At 37.1% G+C, this 17163-nt stretch overlaps 2 protein-coding genes across 2 annotated transcripts; both read left to right on the forward strand.

The window, feature by feature from the left end:
* Positions 1-2424: 2424 nt before the first annotated feature.
* Positions 2425-6327, forward strand: LOC147555642 (large ribosomal subunit protein bL21m-like). The gene is made up of 5 exons (XM_086663305.1): positions 2425-3154; positions 3239-3319; positions 5520-5621; positions 5757-5831; positions 5936-6327. The coding sequence occupies exons 1-5, from the start codon at positions 2627-2629 to the stop codon at positions 6005-6007; spliced, it is 858 nt and encodes a 285-aa protein (XP_086519431.1). The 5' UTR covers positions 2425-2626; the 3' UTR covers positions 6008-6327.
* A 2464-nt stretch (positions 6328-8791) lies between these two features.
* LOC147555643 (uncharacterized) lies at positions 8792-13786 on the forward strand. The gene is made up of 8 exons (XM_086663300.1): positions 8792-8977; positions 9052-9163; positions 10168-10257; positions 10734-11162; positions 11240-11303; positions 11659-11798; positions 11899-12210; positions 13088-13786. The coding sequence occupies exons 1-8, from the start codon at positions 8934-8936 to the stop codon at positions 13544-13546; spliced, it is 1650 nt and encodes a 549-aa protein (XP_086519426.1). The 5' UTR covers positions 8792-8933; the 3' UTR covers positions 13547-13786.
* Positions 13787-17163: the final 3377 nt, after the last annotated feature.

Below are 17163 nucleotides of genomic sequence, written 5' to 3' on the forward strand. Positions count from 1 at the left end.
ACCCTTGCCAAGAACAAAATTCCGTACATGTGCGTGGTGACAAAAGCGGGGGCAATATCGATAACTACAAAGACTTGGGCGTCACACCATCGAATCCGAATTCAGTGATTTTGGACTAGTTTTTTTTGTTGAACTTTATCATCATTACTGAATACAATTCAAATTGGTGGACTCGTGCTGAATTTGTTATAAATTTCAGTCCATGTCTACCGATTTCAACTCCACACACATTGGAGTTGAATTCGGTGGACCTTGAGTCTGATTTTTTTAACAAAATTTACACTAAATTTATTGATTGCAAGTCATCATATTAGAGATGAAAATAATGGTTTAAGTAACACGTTTATTCTGAATCTGCTGATTTTGGCTTCTATAACCTAATACAGTTAAACTAGATTTACCAAGTAGAAGGTGCCAAAAAGACAATAACAGTATCAGAGATATCTTCAGAAAAAAAAAATCACTATTTTTTTTTTTGTTGAGATAAAACCTAACACCAAACCACTGCGCCTAACTAAAAAACGAAATTAAAGACTCTGGGAGATCCGATATAGCTCGCCAAGTCCAGGTACCCATATTTCTGCGACTCCATTTAGCTAGGATATCAGCTTTCGCATTTCTGGACCTATTGATGTGAGTGTATATAACTTTGATGAAATTTCCTTCTAGTTGCCGCACTTTGTCAATGAGCTTGCCTGCTTGCCAGCTAATATTTGCCTGTTCTCTGTTGAGAGATTGTACAATATTACTATTGTCACTTTCAATATGAAGATAATCGATATGCTTTGATGTCGACCATTGGAGAGCTTTGACAATTGCCCAGCATTCACATTCTTTTGCATTTTGACCTCTATAATTACTTGCCGAGGCAGCGAGAAAGTTGGCTTTGTCATCGTACATGATACATCCGATCCCCGCTATTTCTTTTCCATCCATAAAAGAGGCGTCGACGTTGATCTTAACGTAAGGTGCTATCGGCGGAGACCATTGGATATTCCGTTCAATTTGTTGATGAGGCATAGGATGTTTGAGGAGATTCGGTGTGCTATGGACTTGATCAATAACCATCATGGGTAGAATCTTAGCATTAGAGAAGCAGCTATCACACCTCGCTTTCCAAATCTGCCAAAGGACGTTAGCAAAAAGACCACTAATCTGCTCATCAATATCTTTCCATGAGATAATCCAGTCAATAAGATTAGTAATGTTGCTAGAAAAGATATTAAAATGAAACCATACCACAGTAGCCAGCTCACAATGTAAAAGTGCGTGTATCAATGTTTCAGGGGCTCGACAGTAAACACATTCATAGTTATGACCAATAAACTTCCCAATTTTACCGCGAACTGGTAAGCTGTTCGTACAACATTTCCACAGGAATAGTTTGATTTTTGGTTGAATAGGTAGATTCCAAATGAAGATCCATTCCTTTGTTTCATAATCATAATGTTCAGTACGTAAATAATAATACATGGATTTAATGGTAAATTTACCTGATTTGGTAAGTGTCCAACTGTCCATCGTGCAATATCATCCATTTGATCCTGTAAGTTTATGCTCAAAATAGAGTTACATATATCATCATTAAAGCATTGAGTTATTATAGTCGTATTCCAATGGTTATTGATAATAAGTTGAGAAACCTTTGTGAGGTTACTATTGGTGGTGTTACATATAGGCGGAGGATGATTAGGGATCCAATAATCATGCCAAATGTTAATATTAGTACCTTTATTAACATCCCAGAACGTTAACTTGGTAACTTTGTCAACATGTTTGGAGATGGATTTCCAGAGCCACGAGTGATGATTCTTAGCCTTCTTGGGTTGATGATCTGTGGTGAAGTATTTCGCTTTAAGAATATTCGCCCAAGGAGAGCCAGGATCTTTGAAAAGACGCCAAACTAGCTTGCTCAGAAATGCATGGTTATCAAGAGCCGGATAACGAAATCCAAGACCTCCCAATTTTTTGGGAAGACAAATAGCAGACCAGTTAATGGTGTGAATCGAATTAGATTTTCCCCACCAGAAAGTTCGTTGAAGAACTTCAATGCGGTTGCTTATACCCTTAGGGAGTTGCATTTGGTATCGGGGAACAGCCGCTGCTATTGTGTTAATAACAACAGAGCGGCCAGCTGGAGAGAGGAGAGAAGCCTGCCATTTGGAGAGTTTGTTCTGAATCTGAGTAGTGAGGGCAGAGAACAATTTTCTTTTATTCGCTCCTATAAACAAATGAGTTCCGAGATATTTGTCCATGTTGGAGGATTGATGAACCTTGAAGTTACGAATGATCATACGCTTGAATTTACGAATGATCAGTCGTCTCCTTGAGACCAATAGGGTGTCCACGCCCTTTCAAGGTTTTCCAGATTAAAAAAATCACTGTTGGAGATGCATTCTTTTTTTTTTTTTTTTGTTAAGGATTGGAGATGCATTTTAAACTCCCCGAACTAATATTGGAAATGTTGGGGCACTCGGTGTAGTAGGAAAATGGAATAGTTTTTTTTGTTGCAAAGAGGAAAATAGAATAGTTCCCGGCCGGAAAATGAAATCCCACGGTTATTAAGCCCTAAAACTAAACCCTCGTCCTCACTGAAACTTGAAGGAAAAAAAGCTTCCTTCCATCAATGGCGACTAAACGATGCGTCAACACTTTAATCCGCCATCGTCCATATCTCTTCTCCTCAAATGCATCACTTCAAAACATCATAACTACAAATGAATCTCTTGCTCTCTTATCTCCCACAGCAGAAGCTGATAATCATCACCTCCAACTCAAAAACCCTAGTAACTCGAATCTATCCGACAGTTTTCATCGCAATTTTGGTTCTCTATGTTTCTCTCAGTCAAAATCTCATCGTCATTTCTCTTCTGAAAGGAGAAATCATGGAAAACAAAGCGAAAATGAAGAAGACGATGACGAGGATGAAGATGATGATGATGAAGAAGAAGGTGAATTAAGTGAAGATAGCGAAGGAGAAGAAGAAGAAGAAGTTGGTAATAATGTTTCAGAATCGAATCGTGTAGTTCACAGGACTTATTCATTAGAGGAGAAAGAAAAAGAAGCAGCTGATATTGGGTATAAAGTAATCGGACCTCTTGATCCAACTGAGCGGCCATTTAAACCATTTGAACCTGTTTATGCTGTTGTTCAGGTCTGGATCAAACTAGTATCGAGAAATCATGTTTCGATTTTTTTACTTATTTGAGCTGATATTATGTGTTGTTTTTTTCGACAGATCGGCTCTCATCAGTTTAAAGTTAGCAATGGAGATGCCATTTACACAGAGAGACTGAAATTTTGTGAGGTCAATGATAAGGTATGTGGATTTCTAATGTCTGTTTTATTAGTTTGTCACCGTGTTCTTGTTAAAATTGTATAAATTTTGTTAGAGTTTTAAAGATAAAACTAGTTTTCTTTCAAAGAAGTTTTTTTTTTTGAAGAAATGAATTAATATTGAGACGGGCAAAAAATTACAAACGCTGAGGCCTACCGAGCCGGCAAGAGGAAACCGGACCCCTCCTGGCCACCCGGCTACTGACTACTAACCAGATCCAGGGATAGGGTCCGGCCAAAGAAAGAGAAGAAGAAAATATTTACAACAAAGCCAAAAAACTGTCCCATGTTTCCACCATGCTATTAAACGTATAAGTTTTGGCCCACCCGTAGGAGTATCACACTATCACTCTATCACACTATCACTCTATCACACTATCACTCTATCACACTATCACTCTAGTATAAGCATTATCGGCAACAGAAGCAATTTAGGATTTTATGTAGCTAGGGGATGGATGGTATAGAGTTCATAAACGAGTGAGACGCAACAGAGTAAATCCTAAATGGGCACGTATAGGGGAAGAAATTAAGTGCTGTTCTACTATCACAATGTTTTTTGATGAATCGATATGCTGAATGCTGAATTGTGTGGTAGTATCTGAACTCTATACCAAATCTAGATGTTTGGGGTGGAGTACCGTTTCTCATAGCATAAAGGAAGTTGGTAATTGGTATTATGCAGAACTTGCATAGGGAAGATGTTGACGATGGGATTGGACTTGAGAGCCAAGTGAAAACTATTAAACAAGTGGGCCTTGAAATATTGGGGGATAAAAGAAAGTTGGTTCGTATGTTGGGAGGTAAACAGAGACTAAGCTATGGGATCAATGAAAGTTGGCCCTAGCAAAGGTTGAAAGCTCTAAAAGCAAAGTGAAGAGTTCATGTTTCATTTGGTTTAAAATTTGATAACACATTTCGTCTTAAATGAACTGAAATAAGATCCTCATTTGAATGTCGTGGTATCGCAATGAACAAGAGTTGTAAGTGTAACTCCGTCTTGTTTTCAGTTTCGTATGCCTCCTTTTACCTTCCTGCACATCCTATTTAATAATGCAAATTTTCTCATTATTGAACTATGAGAATTGGTTTTCCTACGAGGCACCTACCGACAGTAAAATGAATAGGGATAACCTGAGCGATTTCTGAACACTGAGTGTGTTTTTCCTAATTATAGACCTGATTCACCTGAATGAAACCAAACACAGGAGTTCATGGGATCATATTTTTCTTAAACTGATCGAGGTGCTTATGATGTGTTATAGACTGACAGCCTAGATGAACCCAACCATAGTATGCGATCATATACTTCTTGAACTGATCAAGGTGCTTATGAATTGTTATCAATTGGCAGAGTAGTCTCACAGACCATCTAAGGTCATGAGAGCGCAGTCTCATCGGGATTTCAACAGTCTCATCGGGATATCAACAGTCTCATTCTGGATTACTTTGAATGCTTTAATGTAAAATAGTAATGCCACAAATTTATGATCTGGAGTTGGAAAGTTGGATAGCGATAGCAGGAAAAATTCTTTATACTGCAGTCACATTACTATATGATAGATTTACATAATAGATCTTCCTCTGCGTTTATCTCCTATTGGGTTTTAGCATATGGTAGTTTTTTTTTTTTGAATTGTCAGTGTGCCTCGAACCCTCGACCTCTAGAGTGGAAGACTAAACCTCTTACCACTCCAACAAAGGGTTATTGGCGTTTTAGCATATGGTAGTTCTCTTTCAGTTAAGTGCTAGTGGCGTCTGGAAAGGTTTATAACAGCATATTTTCAATGAATAAAAATGGGTTAAATGGAAATTACCTTGTGATTCTTGCGAACCCTGCTAAGTTCAAAGTTAACTTGTGATTCTTGCGAACCCTGCTAAGTTTAAAATTTTTTGGTGTGTAGGTAATAGGTGTGAAGTAATTTTCTTTGTTTGGCATTGTCTACCAAATCTGCATCTTTGTTCTTTCCTGTTCTTGAGTGGCGATTAATGAAATTTTGAAACTTAATCCTCATGAAATTGGGTTTTGACAGTCTGCGGGTGTGATTTCTTTTTCTCGTACATGGAGTTACATGTCTTAAATTTGATAGTAATAATCTTACATTGGGTCGCGTTTAGGTCTACCATGCTCGAGCAACCAAAACTAACAGCTTTTGATCATTTCTTGATTGTCATTTTTGCAGTTGGTTTTGAGCAAGGTTCTTATGGTTGGATCAAAGAGTCAGACCATCATTGGTAGGCCCATTTTGCCGGAAGCAACTGTTTATGCAGTAGTTGAGGAACATGTGAGTGCCATTGAACTCTTATTCATTAGTGGCAACATAATTTGATTTCGGTACTTGTTTGATATAAACTTTTGTTCTTTGTGGTGCTTTTGCTTTCCACATTTTCACCTATTTTCTCAATCTTCTTTTTTTCAGGCTTTAGATGCGAAGGTAATAATCTTCAAGAAAAAGAGAAGAAAGAACTATCGCCGAACCAAGGGGCACCGTCAGGTACATTGGAGATCATCTATCAGCAGAAACTATTTTACATCTCCATTGTGTATTTTGGGTCGATATCAGATTTCTAACGGTTTTCTCGTCCAATTTGATTCCAGGAACTGACAAGGCTAAGAATCACTGAAATTCAAGGAGTAGAGAAGCCAGAAAAGGAAGCAGTTGCTGCTTAGGACACTTGAGCAACCCACTCATCAATACATTAATTAATTGGCAACACATCGATTACAATTTAAAGAGAAGTTTGCTTATTATCGCTTCAGGTTGAGAAACAATCTAGAGTTGAATATTCTTATTATGATTTTTGTTTTTTTCCCGATAAAATTTTGTTTGTCAGGAGCAATCCGCAAACTAAGTTTAGATCTTGACTTGTATTGTACTGTAAAAGCAAAAGTACGAAAGTTTTCGAGACATATCACAATTGTTGGATTCTGTTTCTTGTGAGTTGTGACAATTGAAATTTATCGAATGAGGTTATTGACATTGAGTCTAAGTTGATTAGTTGGTCTTGTTTTGTTTTGTTGATTGAATGTTAAAGAACAACACAATGCAGATTGCAATCACACGAGGATCACACGAGGATGACGATCAGAGTCATTAGAAGTGTCATTGATCATGAGATAATGTAGAGTTTGTATGATCATATCATGTCCCAACCAGAAGGAACCATTGATGAATGCTTATTTATGAATTAAAATTAGAGTTAATTCCTATATGGCCCCCTACTTTGTGACCAGCTTCCTTTATGGCCCCCTTTTTTTTCGTAAATTCAAATATGGCCCCCTATTTTTAGATAAATGTCATTACTACCCTTCTTAATTCTAAATTTAAAACAATAAAAAAATTATTTCTACCTCACCCCTCTCTCTCTCCACCCTCATCTCTCCCTACACCTCACCCCTCTCTCTCTCTCTCCAACTCGCCTCTCTCTCTCTCCAACTCGCCTCTCTCTCTCTCTCCTACTCACCCTTTTCTTCTCCGGCAAGGTGGCCGGCCGAAAAATTTTCCGGCCACCTTCAAACTTAAAAAAGAAAAAAAAAAATTCTCTCTCCTCTCTCTCTCTAAATTTTTTTTTTTTTAAATCTCTCCACTCTCTCTCTCTCTCTAAAACTCCGGCGAAGGGGGTTTCCCTTCGCCGGAGGATCTGTTCACGAACAGAGATCTTTTCGTGAACAGCAGCTCTGTTCGTGAACAGAGAGTTGTTCACGAACAGCAGCTCTGTTCGTGAACAGAGACCTGTTCACGAACAGATCTCTATTCGTGAACAGTAGATTTGTTCACGAACAGATCTGTTCGTGAACAGATCCTCCGGCGAAGGGAAACCCCCTTCGCCGGAGTTTTAGAGAGAGAGAGTGGAGAGATTTTAAAAAAAAAATTTAGAGAGAGAGAGGAGAGAGAATTTTTTTTTTTTTTTTTTTTAAGTTTGAAGGTGGCCGGAGAGAGAGAGGTGAGTTGGAGAGAGAGAGAGGTGAGTTGGAGAGAGAGAGGGGTGAGGTGTAGGAAGAGATGAGGTGGAGAGAGAGAGGGGTGAGGTGGAAATAATTTTTTTAAATTTAGAATTAAGAAGGGTAGTAATGACATTTACCTGAAAATAGGGGCCATATTTGAATTCACAAAAAAAATGAGGCCATAAAGGAAGCTGGTCTCAAAGTAGGGGGCCATATAGGAATTAACTCTTAAAATTAAAGACACAATTTCAAAAGTATATGTTTTATGGGTGCCTCTATAGGCGCCTCCCCTAATTGCTGTAGGGGCCTCCCTCTGTTGGCGCCTCTCCTATCGTACCAAAAGGCTCCTCCCGCACCTCTTCTTATTTTCTTTTTTCATACTTTTCTTTCTCTTTCTACTTCCAGAAATGGACGATCCATCTAAAATGCTTATTGTTCTTGAAAGAAAGATCAAACAAATTTGAGATTAGTGGTTTGAATAGATCAGAATAAGTGATTGATCTATCATTTGAAGAGATCAAATATTAATTAGTGATATTTCAAATGCTAAAACCCTAGAACCAGGTATCGAAATAATTGATGCTATGATAATTCTTAGAAGTGCTTCTTGGATTTGTCTTTGTTCATTACTACACACACTAAATTGATGCTAAAACCCTCTGTATGGGAGGCGCCAACAGAGGGAGGCCCCTACAGCAATTAATGCAGGCGCCTATAGAGGCACCCTACCCATGTTTTATTTGCCATAATATGACAGTATCCCAGTGGGAGTATGGTCACCTCAATTTAAAGATCTATGTATGTGTATTTATGGCAATGTATTTCTTCCATCAATACGAGGTAATTCAATTTTGTATTCACATGATGTAATCAAAGCAATGGGATTTTATTATATCATTAATGAGACCAAAGTTTCCTTGTTGTCTAAAACAAAAGAGATAGACAAAGCCTTTTGGCTTTAACAAGTTGCTTTCTAATCTAGTTTTATCATAGACTCCCTTTAGCCTGAATGGCAAAGACTCCTCAAATACATTGTAAAAATACCTACTTATATAATATAATACGTGGAAGCAGTTATAAAAATCTATAATCTTCTCGCGTTCGTAGACAATCTGTGTACATAATTTTGTCTGTGAACAATCAATCGATCAATGTACTCAAGGGTTTTGGCAGGTTTTTGTACGTGCAATCAAACCATGTACCCACCATTTTTGGTGGGTTGAACCCGTGGGCAATCCAATCCGCACACAGTTTTCCTTAATTTCCATCTTTAATCTCCCCTTAGGCTTTGACTTATTTACCTTTTTGGTAATTAATGAGTTTTTAGTGGTCATTAATAAGGTAATTTCATCTTCCCCAAATTCTAAAGGCGCGTCATATTATTGCTTTAGACGCTCCAATTAGACATCAACCTCTCAAACTATTTGCCTTCGGTAGGGCGCTTACTGCAGTAAAGTAAGGCGCTTATAGAAGAACCCTCCCGCTAACACTATCTTTCTTCTAGACGGAGTATACATATATATACTATATATGAGAAATTTCCTCAAAGGATCCGCTTGATTTGGGAAAGGGCTAATTCCTCCTTCCCTCTTTTTCTCTCTCTACTCCTTCTCATTCACTCCCACCAATTAAAACCCTAGCTTTGATATATATGGATTCTCCTTCCATCCCTAGATGCGTAACTCGCAAGTCCAAGTAATTCTCTCTCCAAATTCTCTCTCTTTGATTTTCATGTGGTTTATCTAATGGTATCTTTTGTTTATGATCAGAAAACGGTTTTGCCCTGGTGGTAGTTCCAGCGACGAAGTGGAAATTATCGACGTCATGGAATCTGGTAGTTCTTCGACCACCAATTCTAAGAGGAAACTCAAACAGATTCAGGTATCAAATCATGACATTGAAATCGGATTATGTTTTAATTTTGCTTTTTCTGGGTTTGTTGATTAGGTCAATTTTGGTTCTTGATTGATAGATTAAGTTAAAGAAAGTAATATGATTAAGTAATTATTTGATCGTTTTCCATCGTGATGAGTATTTCTCAGGTTCTGAATTCTACCCAAGTTTGTATTTTTTCCTTAATGTGTTTTACTTTGTTTGCTCTGTTTTGTGGATTTGATGGGTTGGAGTTTGAAGTGGGGATATGATTCTTCCCAAGTCAAGATATTTTCTTTTGCTGATTAGGGTTAGTTATAGATTGGTACGCCCCAATTTACTTATAATTGAAGCAAGGAAATTTACAAATCATTAACAAATATTCCAAATCATTGCACATTACTATGGATCATCGGATTCTTCGTTAACCAAGAATTTGAAATCCTTCACAGACCCAAAGGAATTCTGGTGCATGATAATAAAATTACTTAATCACCTCTCATATCTTATATGTTCATCTTTTATCTCGGCCAAGTTTGTGAAGAATGAAATTGGGTCATAAAAGTATGTTCCTACAGAAAACAATGTACATACCTACAGATGAAGCAGGGTAGTGGAACTACTCGTAGGTTAAGCGACTAGTTTGCTCTTGTACATCTCTCAAATCTGTTGCTATGCAATTCTAGTTTGGTCACCAAAATATTGAATGCAGTAGTAGTCTAGCATAATTTGTAATTGTTATGCAGTAGATGGACGAGATTATGAGTATGATGTTCCTATGGTGTTGATCCTTATCAACAAAAGGATGTCATCTGAAGTCCACTTCACTGCTTTGAACTGACGCTATGATTGTTTATAATCTTCAAGGAATTTTGGGTCACCATACTACTTTGTTCTTGGTCTTTTTAACATGTGTGTGCATCTGGTAGAAACCTTTTCTACCATACTTACAAATGCTCTTTTTATTTCTTTAAAATGAAATTGTTATTAAAGAAGTCCGTATTCTGCTGTAGGTTGTTCCAGATGTTATTGAAATTGATGGAGACGATTCAGATGGAACTTCCTTCATCGGTGACAAGTTTAAAATAGATAAAAAGGGAAAGGTTGAGTTGTTAACTACAAGATTTTCTGGTTAACTAGTAATAATCTTAAAGTTAATAAAGAGAAACTTGGTTTAGACTTTAGAGAACTAAGACTTTCATAACTTATTTTATAAGCATCATTGAAAATGTTTCGAGGGACTTTTTGCTTAATTTGTCGCCAGATGATTAACATCATATATGAATTTTTCTAGTGGAAGCTATACGAAGATTTGTGAGATGTTGATGTGTATAATTGATGGTTGAAATTGTAGCTTATCTAGACATGCACGCACAAACCCACATGCACACTCTCACACATACAAGCATTTATAGTTTTGTTTTTATTTTGAAGTTCAAGAACCAATAGTCCAATACTGTAGAACGACAAAACGGGACCCATGAATATTCATTATGCATGCTCAACTCATATCTAGTGCTTTAGCAAAGTTATGTTTTTCTGCAATGTATTAAGCATATTACCTGTTTTGGTTCATCAGGATCCACTGGCATCTCCAATTGTGTTCCCTACTAGTGAAGCAGCTGGGCCGATGAGTGACATTTCTCAAAATTCAGATGATCTTGATCTTGAAGATGAATCATCAGATTATGACTGTGATGAATTAATATTCGACGAGGATGCTTTTGACTCGTACAATGAATCTTTGTTATTGCAAGCACAATTTGATGCCGCAGACCTACCTCCTGGAGCAGAAGCATCTATTCCCTGGATGGAGAACCCAACCATATGTCAGAAAAAGTCTGTTTGTAGTACAAATACAGTCTTCAAAGAAGGGGAAGATGCAGAGAATCAAAAGAAAGCGGAAGCTGATGCTTTGGAGAAGCTTAGACGTTTTAAACAATTTGAAACCGTCCAAGATTTCTCAGACCATCATTATACTATGAAGGCAGTTGCTCAAGCAAAGAAGGTGCATAGTCAAAAGCTGTATCTAAGTTAGTTATTTACTTATGTTGGATTCACAACTTACACTATCTTTTATGACAGACATCAAAGAAGTGGACAAAGACAATTCAACAGGACTGGAAACTTTTAGAGCATGATTTACCTGGTGAGTTTGCTTACTGCATCCATACGACCATACTATAGTAGGTTCGGATAAATTTTAGGTATAATACTGAACGCTTCACTGGTGATATTTTTTTTTAACTGCTTATATATCTGTACTTTAATTCGCTATCGAAATTGAGGATCTTTTGAGCACATACTAAAGGTATCTTCAGGATGTCAGGATGGTAGGCATATGTCACTTACAAGAACAATATATAGAGAAAAAAGTGCATACTTCTATTGCAAGTACTTGAGTCCGTATATCCAAGACAGACACTTTTCTCGTGCTGAAAATTGGCTTCAGTTGTTGCTTTTATTATTCACATCTAATCTTGTTTTATTTTTCACTTTGGCAGAGACAATATTCGTGAGAGTTTATGAAGAGAGGATGGATCTTTTAAGGGCTGCCATTATAGGTGCAGAAGGCACTCCCTACCATGACGGCCTGTTCTTTTTTGACGTGTTCTTCCCAACAGACTATCCTGATGTACCACCTGTATGTATACATTTTTCTTATTTAGTGAGTTGTAATGGTCCTCTTGAGTTTTCTGTCTCATGATATGATAAAACTGAATGGTTTGGGTTTCTGCTACCAGCAAGTGCACTATCATTCAGGTGGTCTTCGAATAAATCCAAATTTGTACAACTGTGGGAAGGTCTGCCTAAGTCTTCTCAACACATGGCAAGGCGAGACAAGTACGAGATGGACCCCAGGGAAATCCACCATGTTGCAGGTCCTTCTGTCGATTCAAGCTTTGGTGCTGAATGCCAAGCCCTATTTCAATGAGCCTGGGTATGAGCGTACGGCTGGCTCTCCTGATGGTGAAAAAAGGTCGCAGGCCTACACTGAAAATACTTTTATTCTATCTTGCAGGACAATGCTCTATACACTGAACAGACCGCCAAAGGTCAGTTTGCATTAAAAATAGAACCTTTGTGCTTATTCTTGCTGAATTTTGAATTCTATTTACATTCCTTGGCATTTTGGGTAGTTTAAACTTTAAAGCATATGGATTTGTCGAGGCACTAGTATATTTTCTTCAAGGATACACAATTTTTGAATTGCAGCGTTAGGCAAAGAAAATTTTGTACAATTATATTAAACAACCTTACATCACATAAAGTCGTGTGATAGCCACTAGCATACTCCTGTTTTCATACCTATGGTTATATCATCTCCTCGTAATGTATCTCAAATTGTGAAGAAAAAGTTCAGTTTTCTCAAAGCTTGAGCCAGTTTTTGAGTTTTTCCAGATACTATGTTTTGAGTCTGTAGTTTCATTAAATACATGTTTCGCTTCTGTAGCCAAAGGGAGGATGTCATATCACTTAGTATGTGGTAGAGGTAATCACAATGTGATAGTTGTAGGCTATAGCTATGACTTTGGGGTAGCAGATGAAAACTCCTGCTTATGCCCAAGAGTGATATTAATTCAAATTGTTTCAAAAAAAAGAGTGATAACATTTGTATCGGGCATCAGTGCTATATATATATAGTTTCCAACCCTCCTAATAGCTCAATCCAGCTCCTATCCTCTTGGTCTCATTATTTGCTATTAATATATTCGAAACTTTGGAATCAGAACTTTTGAGTCAGTTTAGTACTTTAGTCTTAAGACAGTTTCTTCTTTTAATATTCATGGCCAAGTATTCTCTGAGAATGTCATAGTGTCAGCCGTCAGGGGGACATAAAACAGTAAAGTCCACTTCAGAATTCTGATCTTAAAATATAAATATAAGAAACAAAAGAATATTAACTCTAAACATTTGTTTTTTGCTTTGCAGTATTTTGAGGATTTAGTTCTGGGACATTTCTGTCTTCGTGGACACAAGATACTGGCGGCCTGTAAAGCCTATATTGAAGGTGCTCAGGTCGGTTGTGTTGTAGATGGGGTGCAGGATGTGGATGAGGGGGACAAAAGTGGCTCACAGAAATTCAAGCAAGAAGTGAGTGTAATTTCAGGGAATCTTGTTCCAATATTTATACAGATTGGTGCTAAGAATTGTGAGCAGTTCATTTGTTTGGGAGACATGTTCCGATTAGAACAAGCCAATTATTCTAACATTATGAGAAAAGATTTCTACAAGAAACCAGGCGAAACCGTAGTTGAGACATCAAGCTATCCTCAACTCGAGACACCAAGTTTTACAGCATTCGGGGCTTCAAGTTATCCTCAACTCCAGACACCAAATTTTACAGCATCCGTGGCGTCAACTTATACTGATTTCTGGCCTACAAAGTAAGCTTCATGCAAGTCTTTTTGTTTCTTTTTTTATCGAATAGGTGGAGAGAACAGGATGCAGTATAGCAGAATTACCTTAGATAGGGGTGTAGATATTTTGGTGTTTATATTAGGGTATATGCAAAATCTGTTTGCCGATGAAAGATTCTATATATAATAATTCAAGTTAGCATGAAGCACTGCAGAAGTGCTTTACTTAAACCAGTTGACAGTTTAATTTAAAACAAACTATTGAAACTCAGCTCGTTTTGTTTCTTTGTTAGTATTATTTGAGTTACAATTCTTGTGGAAGGCAATGTCTGATTGGATTGGTTTTATAACAATTATTTTTTGTTTAATTCTGTGTTCCCGAGTTTGTGAAAGGATGCATGCTGATTTTAGGCCTATTTGAGTCGGATATAAACGAGTCCGAAAAGCCCAATTTAGACCATAAAAAACCAAACACTACAAATGGTGTCTTGTAGGTAACTTTGATATCTAGATTAGTAGGATGGTATATAGCAGGTCAATTCCAAGGAAATTTTTGTATTGGCAGCTGCTTTGGTGCATGCAAAATACTGTGGTTTTTGAGTCAATGAATTTGTAAGTTTGTATGACAAAACTAGGTTTAGGTGGTGTTTAAATCAGGAACTAAAAGGTCTGTCTACAGATTTATGCATGAGAAAGGTCTGTGTACAGGTTTATGTTATTAGAATGAAACTGGTTTGAACCAAATATACTTTGTGAAAGATCGAACTCAATTTTCTTACTATTAAAATGACGATCAACCTTAATATGTTTTGTTCGGAATTGACAATAAGTTTGAAACAGTTTGAGAGTCGAAGGTGTATTGCTTGAAATAAGTATTTGCTATTGAAGAGGCAAGAGAAGCTGGATTGACTTGGATTTCAAAAATTTCGGATGAATTTGACTATGAGTTCGAATAATTACAGAAAAAAAACACCACCTAAGAGCATCTCCAATGCAACACTCAAATTCTAAATCTTAGAGCATCTCCAATGGGACACTCAATCTCTAACACTTAGAGTGCCACATATGACTTTTTTGAGTTTTTGTTAAAAAATCATCTCCAATGGAACACTTTGTTAGACACTCTATTATGAGTTGGACACATTTATTATAGAGTGTCTAGAGAGAGAATCTCTAAAATGAGAGTGTCTACTTGAGACTCTCTAAGTGTTACTTTAAAATTTCAACCAATAGAAAACTTTGCTTTTCAACTACTTTTTGTCTATTAAATTGAAAAAGGACATGTGTATTAAGTAAGAGATTTTAGAGATCTCCATTGGAGACCAAACAAATGTAGAGTGTCTCTATATTGACACTAGGAAAGAGAATCTTTATTTGACACTTGACAACTAGATTTTTAGAGTGTTTATTAGAGTGTCCCATTGGAGATGCTCTTAGAGTGTCCTCTTGAGGATCTCTAAGTGTCACATAAGCAAATGAATTACTTTTATACTAAAATATAGGTTTTTAAAGTTTCTTTTAAGTATTGTATTGGAGAAGGTTTTTTAATAGAGTATCTCTAAATAGCCAAATAGGAAAGAGACTACTTAGGATTTTTAGAGTTTTTCTTGAGTCTTGCATTGGAGAAGCTCTAAGTTTGGAATCTGAGGTGACCGTCGTTTTGCAGAAACAATAAAAATTTTGAGGTACAAAATTTTAGGTTTTTTTGGGCCATCACTTCTCTCTCTCTCTCTCGAACTCTCCCTCTCTCAAACTCTTTCTCTCACTCAAACTCCCTCTCTCGAACTCTCTCTCTTGAACTTAAACTCTCTCCCTCTCTAACTCTTTCTCTCTCGAACTCTCTTGAGCTTTAAACTCTCTCTCTCGAACTCAAACTCTCTCGAACTCAAACTCTCATTCTCCCTCCCTCTCAAACTCAAACTCTCTCCCTCTCCAACTCTCTTGAGCTTTAAACTCTCTCTCTCTCAAACTCAAACTCTCCCTCTCGAACTCGACTAAAACCATAGGTTTTGGCTCACTAAAACCATGGTGTTTAAGACGGTTGAAATCTAAGGTTTCAACCCAAAGAGAGAAAGATCTAAGAGAGATTAATCAGAGAAAGGGGTACACTAGATTTCCTTCGAGAGAGAGAGAGAGATTATAGAAAGAAAAATGTGAGAGAGAGAAGTGGTAGGAAGTGGTGGCCATAAGAGGATAAAATAACCGTAGTGTCCTTCTCTCTATATCTCTCTCCTTAACCTTAGTGCCTCTCTCGAAAGAGTAGAAAGATGACCTATTCCATTTTCACACATCAAACATAATCTTGATGTTCTTAACAAAATTATAAGTCCAACTATCGAAAGGAGTCAGTTCATTTAACTATTAGTGAGGGAGTAAATTCAAGAGTTATTTCCCAAATGACCCCCAACTTTGTGACCAGCTTCCTTCCTAGCCCCCTACTTTATCAATAATTCCCATATAGCTTGCTTTTTCATTTACCGTTAACTAGTCATCATTTATCTCTCCTCCATCTCATTACCTCTCTCTGCCACCTCACCTTCTCACCACCTCATCATCTTCACCTGCGAAGGTCGTCGGTCGACCAATTTTTCGGTCGGCGACCTTCAAACAAATAAAATAAATTTTTTTTTTGCTCTCTTCCTATCTCTTAAATTTTTTTTCTCACCTTTCTTTCTCTCTAGATCTGGTTCTTTCTCTTCCTCTCTAGAGTTAACGGTAACTAGAAAAGAGACCATATGAGAATTATTGATAAAGTAAGGAGTTAGACAGAAAGCTGGTCACAAAGTTGGGGGTCATTTGAGAAATAACCCTAAATTCAATTACCAATTAATATTGAAAGATAATCTTAAACAAACAAACAAACAAACAAAAAAAAAAAAAAAGAAATTTGTGATGTGGAAAATTTTGTTCCGTGGTAGCCATCGGAGATTGGGAGGTATGTTATATCCTGTCCGCTCGAACTCTCTAGATGATACGTATTTCTTTGAGATCGAGACGAAGACAAGGGCTATAAATATCCACCCTTTTAAAACCCTAAACCCCTCGTATCTAGAGAGAGAGAGAGAAAAAGATGATGAGATCATCGGCGGCAGCTATAGGTTCAAAGATGTTGAAACTGATAGGAAAAACAACACCGTCTAAACTCTCCGTCATTGGTTGTCATAAGCCGATCACCACCACCACCACCTTCACCGTCGTTAATCCAATCCGTCAAGTCATATTCTCCTATTCAACTATTCCTGGACCCGGTTCTGATCAATCTCGTGGACATTTACGTGAAAATGTTGTTCAAAATATGGATGACGATAATATGAGTTCGCCCAGTGATGAGGAGTTTGGCTATGTTGATTTTGAAACTGACGAAGACGAAGAAGCTGATTATTCAGAAAATGGTTCAGAAATTGATTCAGATTAAACATTTGAGAGAGATTATTAGAGAGAGAAACTGAGTAATCAGTTTTTGATTATGTGACAGGGGATATCATCTGTACTGATTGATTTTTGGTAGTATTTGTTTGTGATTTCGATAGTTTTATTAGCATTTTGGGGTTTAAATTTTCGTCTAATTGGTTTTTTTGTGTTTAATTAGTTTGTTATTTTGAACTTAACAATAGGGAATGATATATGATGCAAAAATTTGGCCTCAAA

Source organism: Eschscholzia californica, unplaced genomic scaffold (genome assembly GCF_041429995.1).
Source record: "Eschscholzia californica isolate CP2 unplaced genomic scaffold, dmEscCali1.0.p SCAF_2, whole genome shotgun sequence".
NCBI lineage: Eukaryota > Viridiplantae > Streptophyta > Magnoliopsida > Ranunculales > Papaveraceae > Eschscholzia > Eschscholzia californica.

Bases quoted from the DNA above. Each gene is read 5' to 3' on its own strand.
- LOC147555643 (XM_086663300.1), top strand. From the start codon at position 8,934: ATGGATTCTCCTTCCATCCCTAGATGCGTAACTCGCAAGTCCAA. The intron at 10,258-10,733 runs GTTGAGTTGTTA...TTGGTTCATCAG, and splicing joins AAATAGATAAAAAGGGAAAG to GATCCACTGGCATCTCCAAT. The intron at 12,211-13,087 runs GTCAGTTTGCAT...TTTGCTTTGCAG, and splicing joins CACTGAACAGACCGCCAAAG to TATTTTGAGGATTTAGTTCT.
- LOC147555642 (XM_086663305.1), top strand. From the start codon at position 2,627: ATGGCGACTAAACGATGCGTCAACACTTTAATCCGCCATCGTCCATAT. The intron at 3,155-3,238 runs GTCTGGATCAAA...TTTTTTCGACAG, and splicing joins CTGTTTATGCTGTTGTTCAG to ATCGGCTCTCATCAGTTTAA. The intron at 5,832-5,935 runs GTACATTGGAGA...ATTTGATTCCAG, and splicing joins GAACCAAGGGGCACCGTCAG to GAACTGACAAGGCTAAGAAT.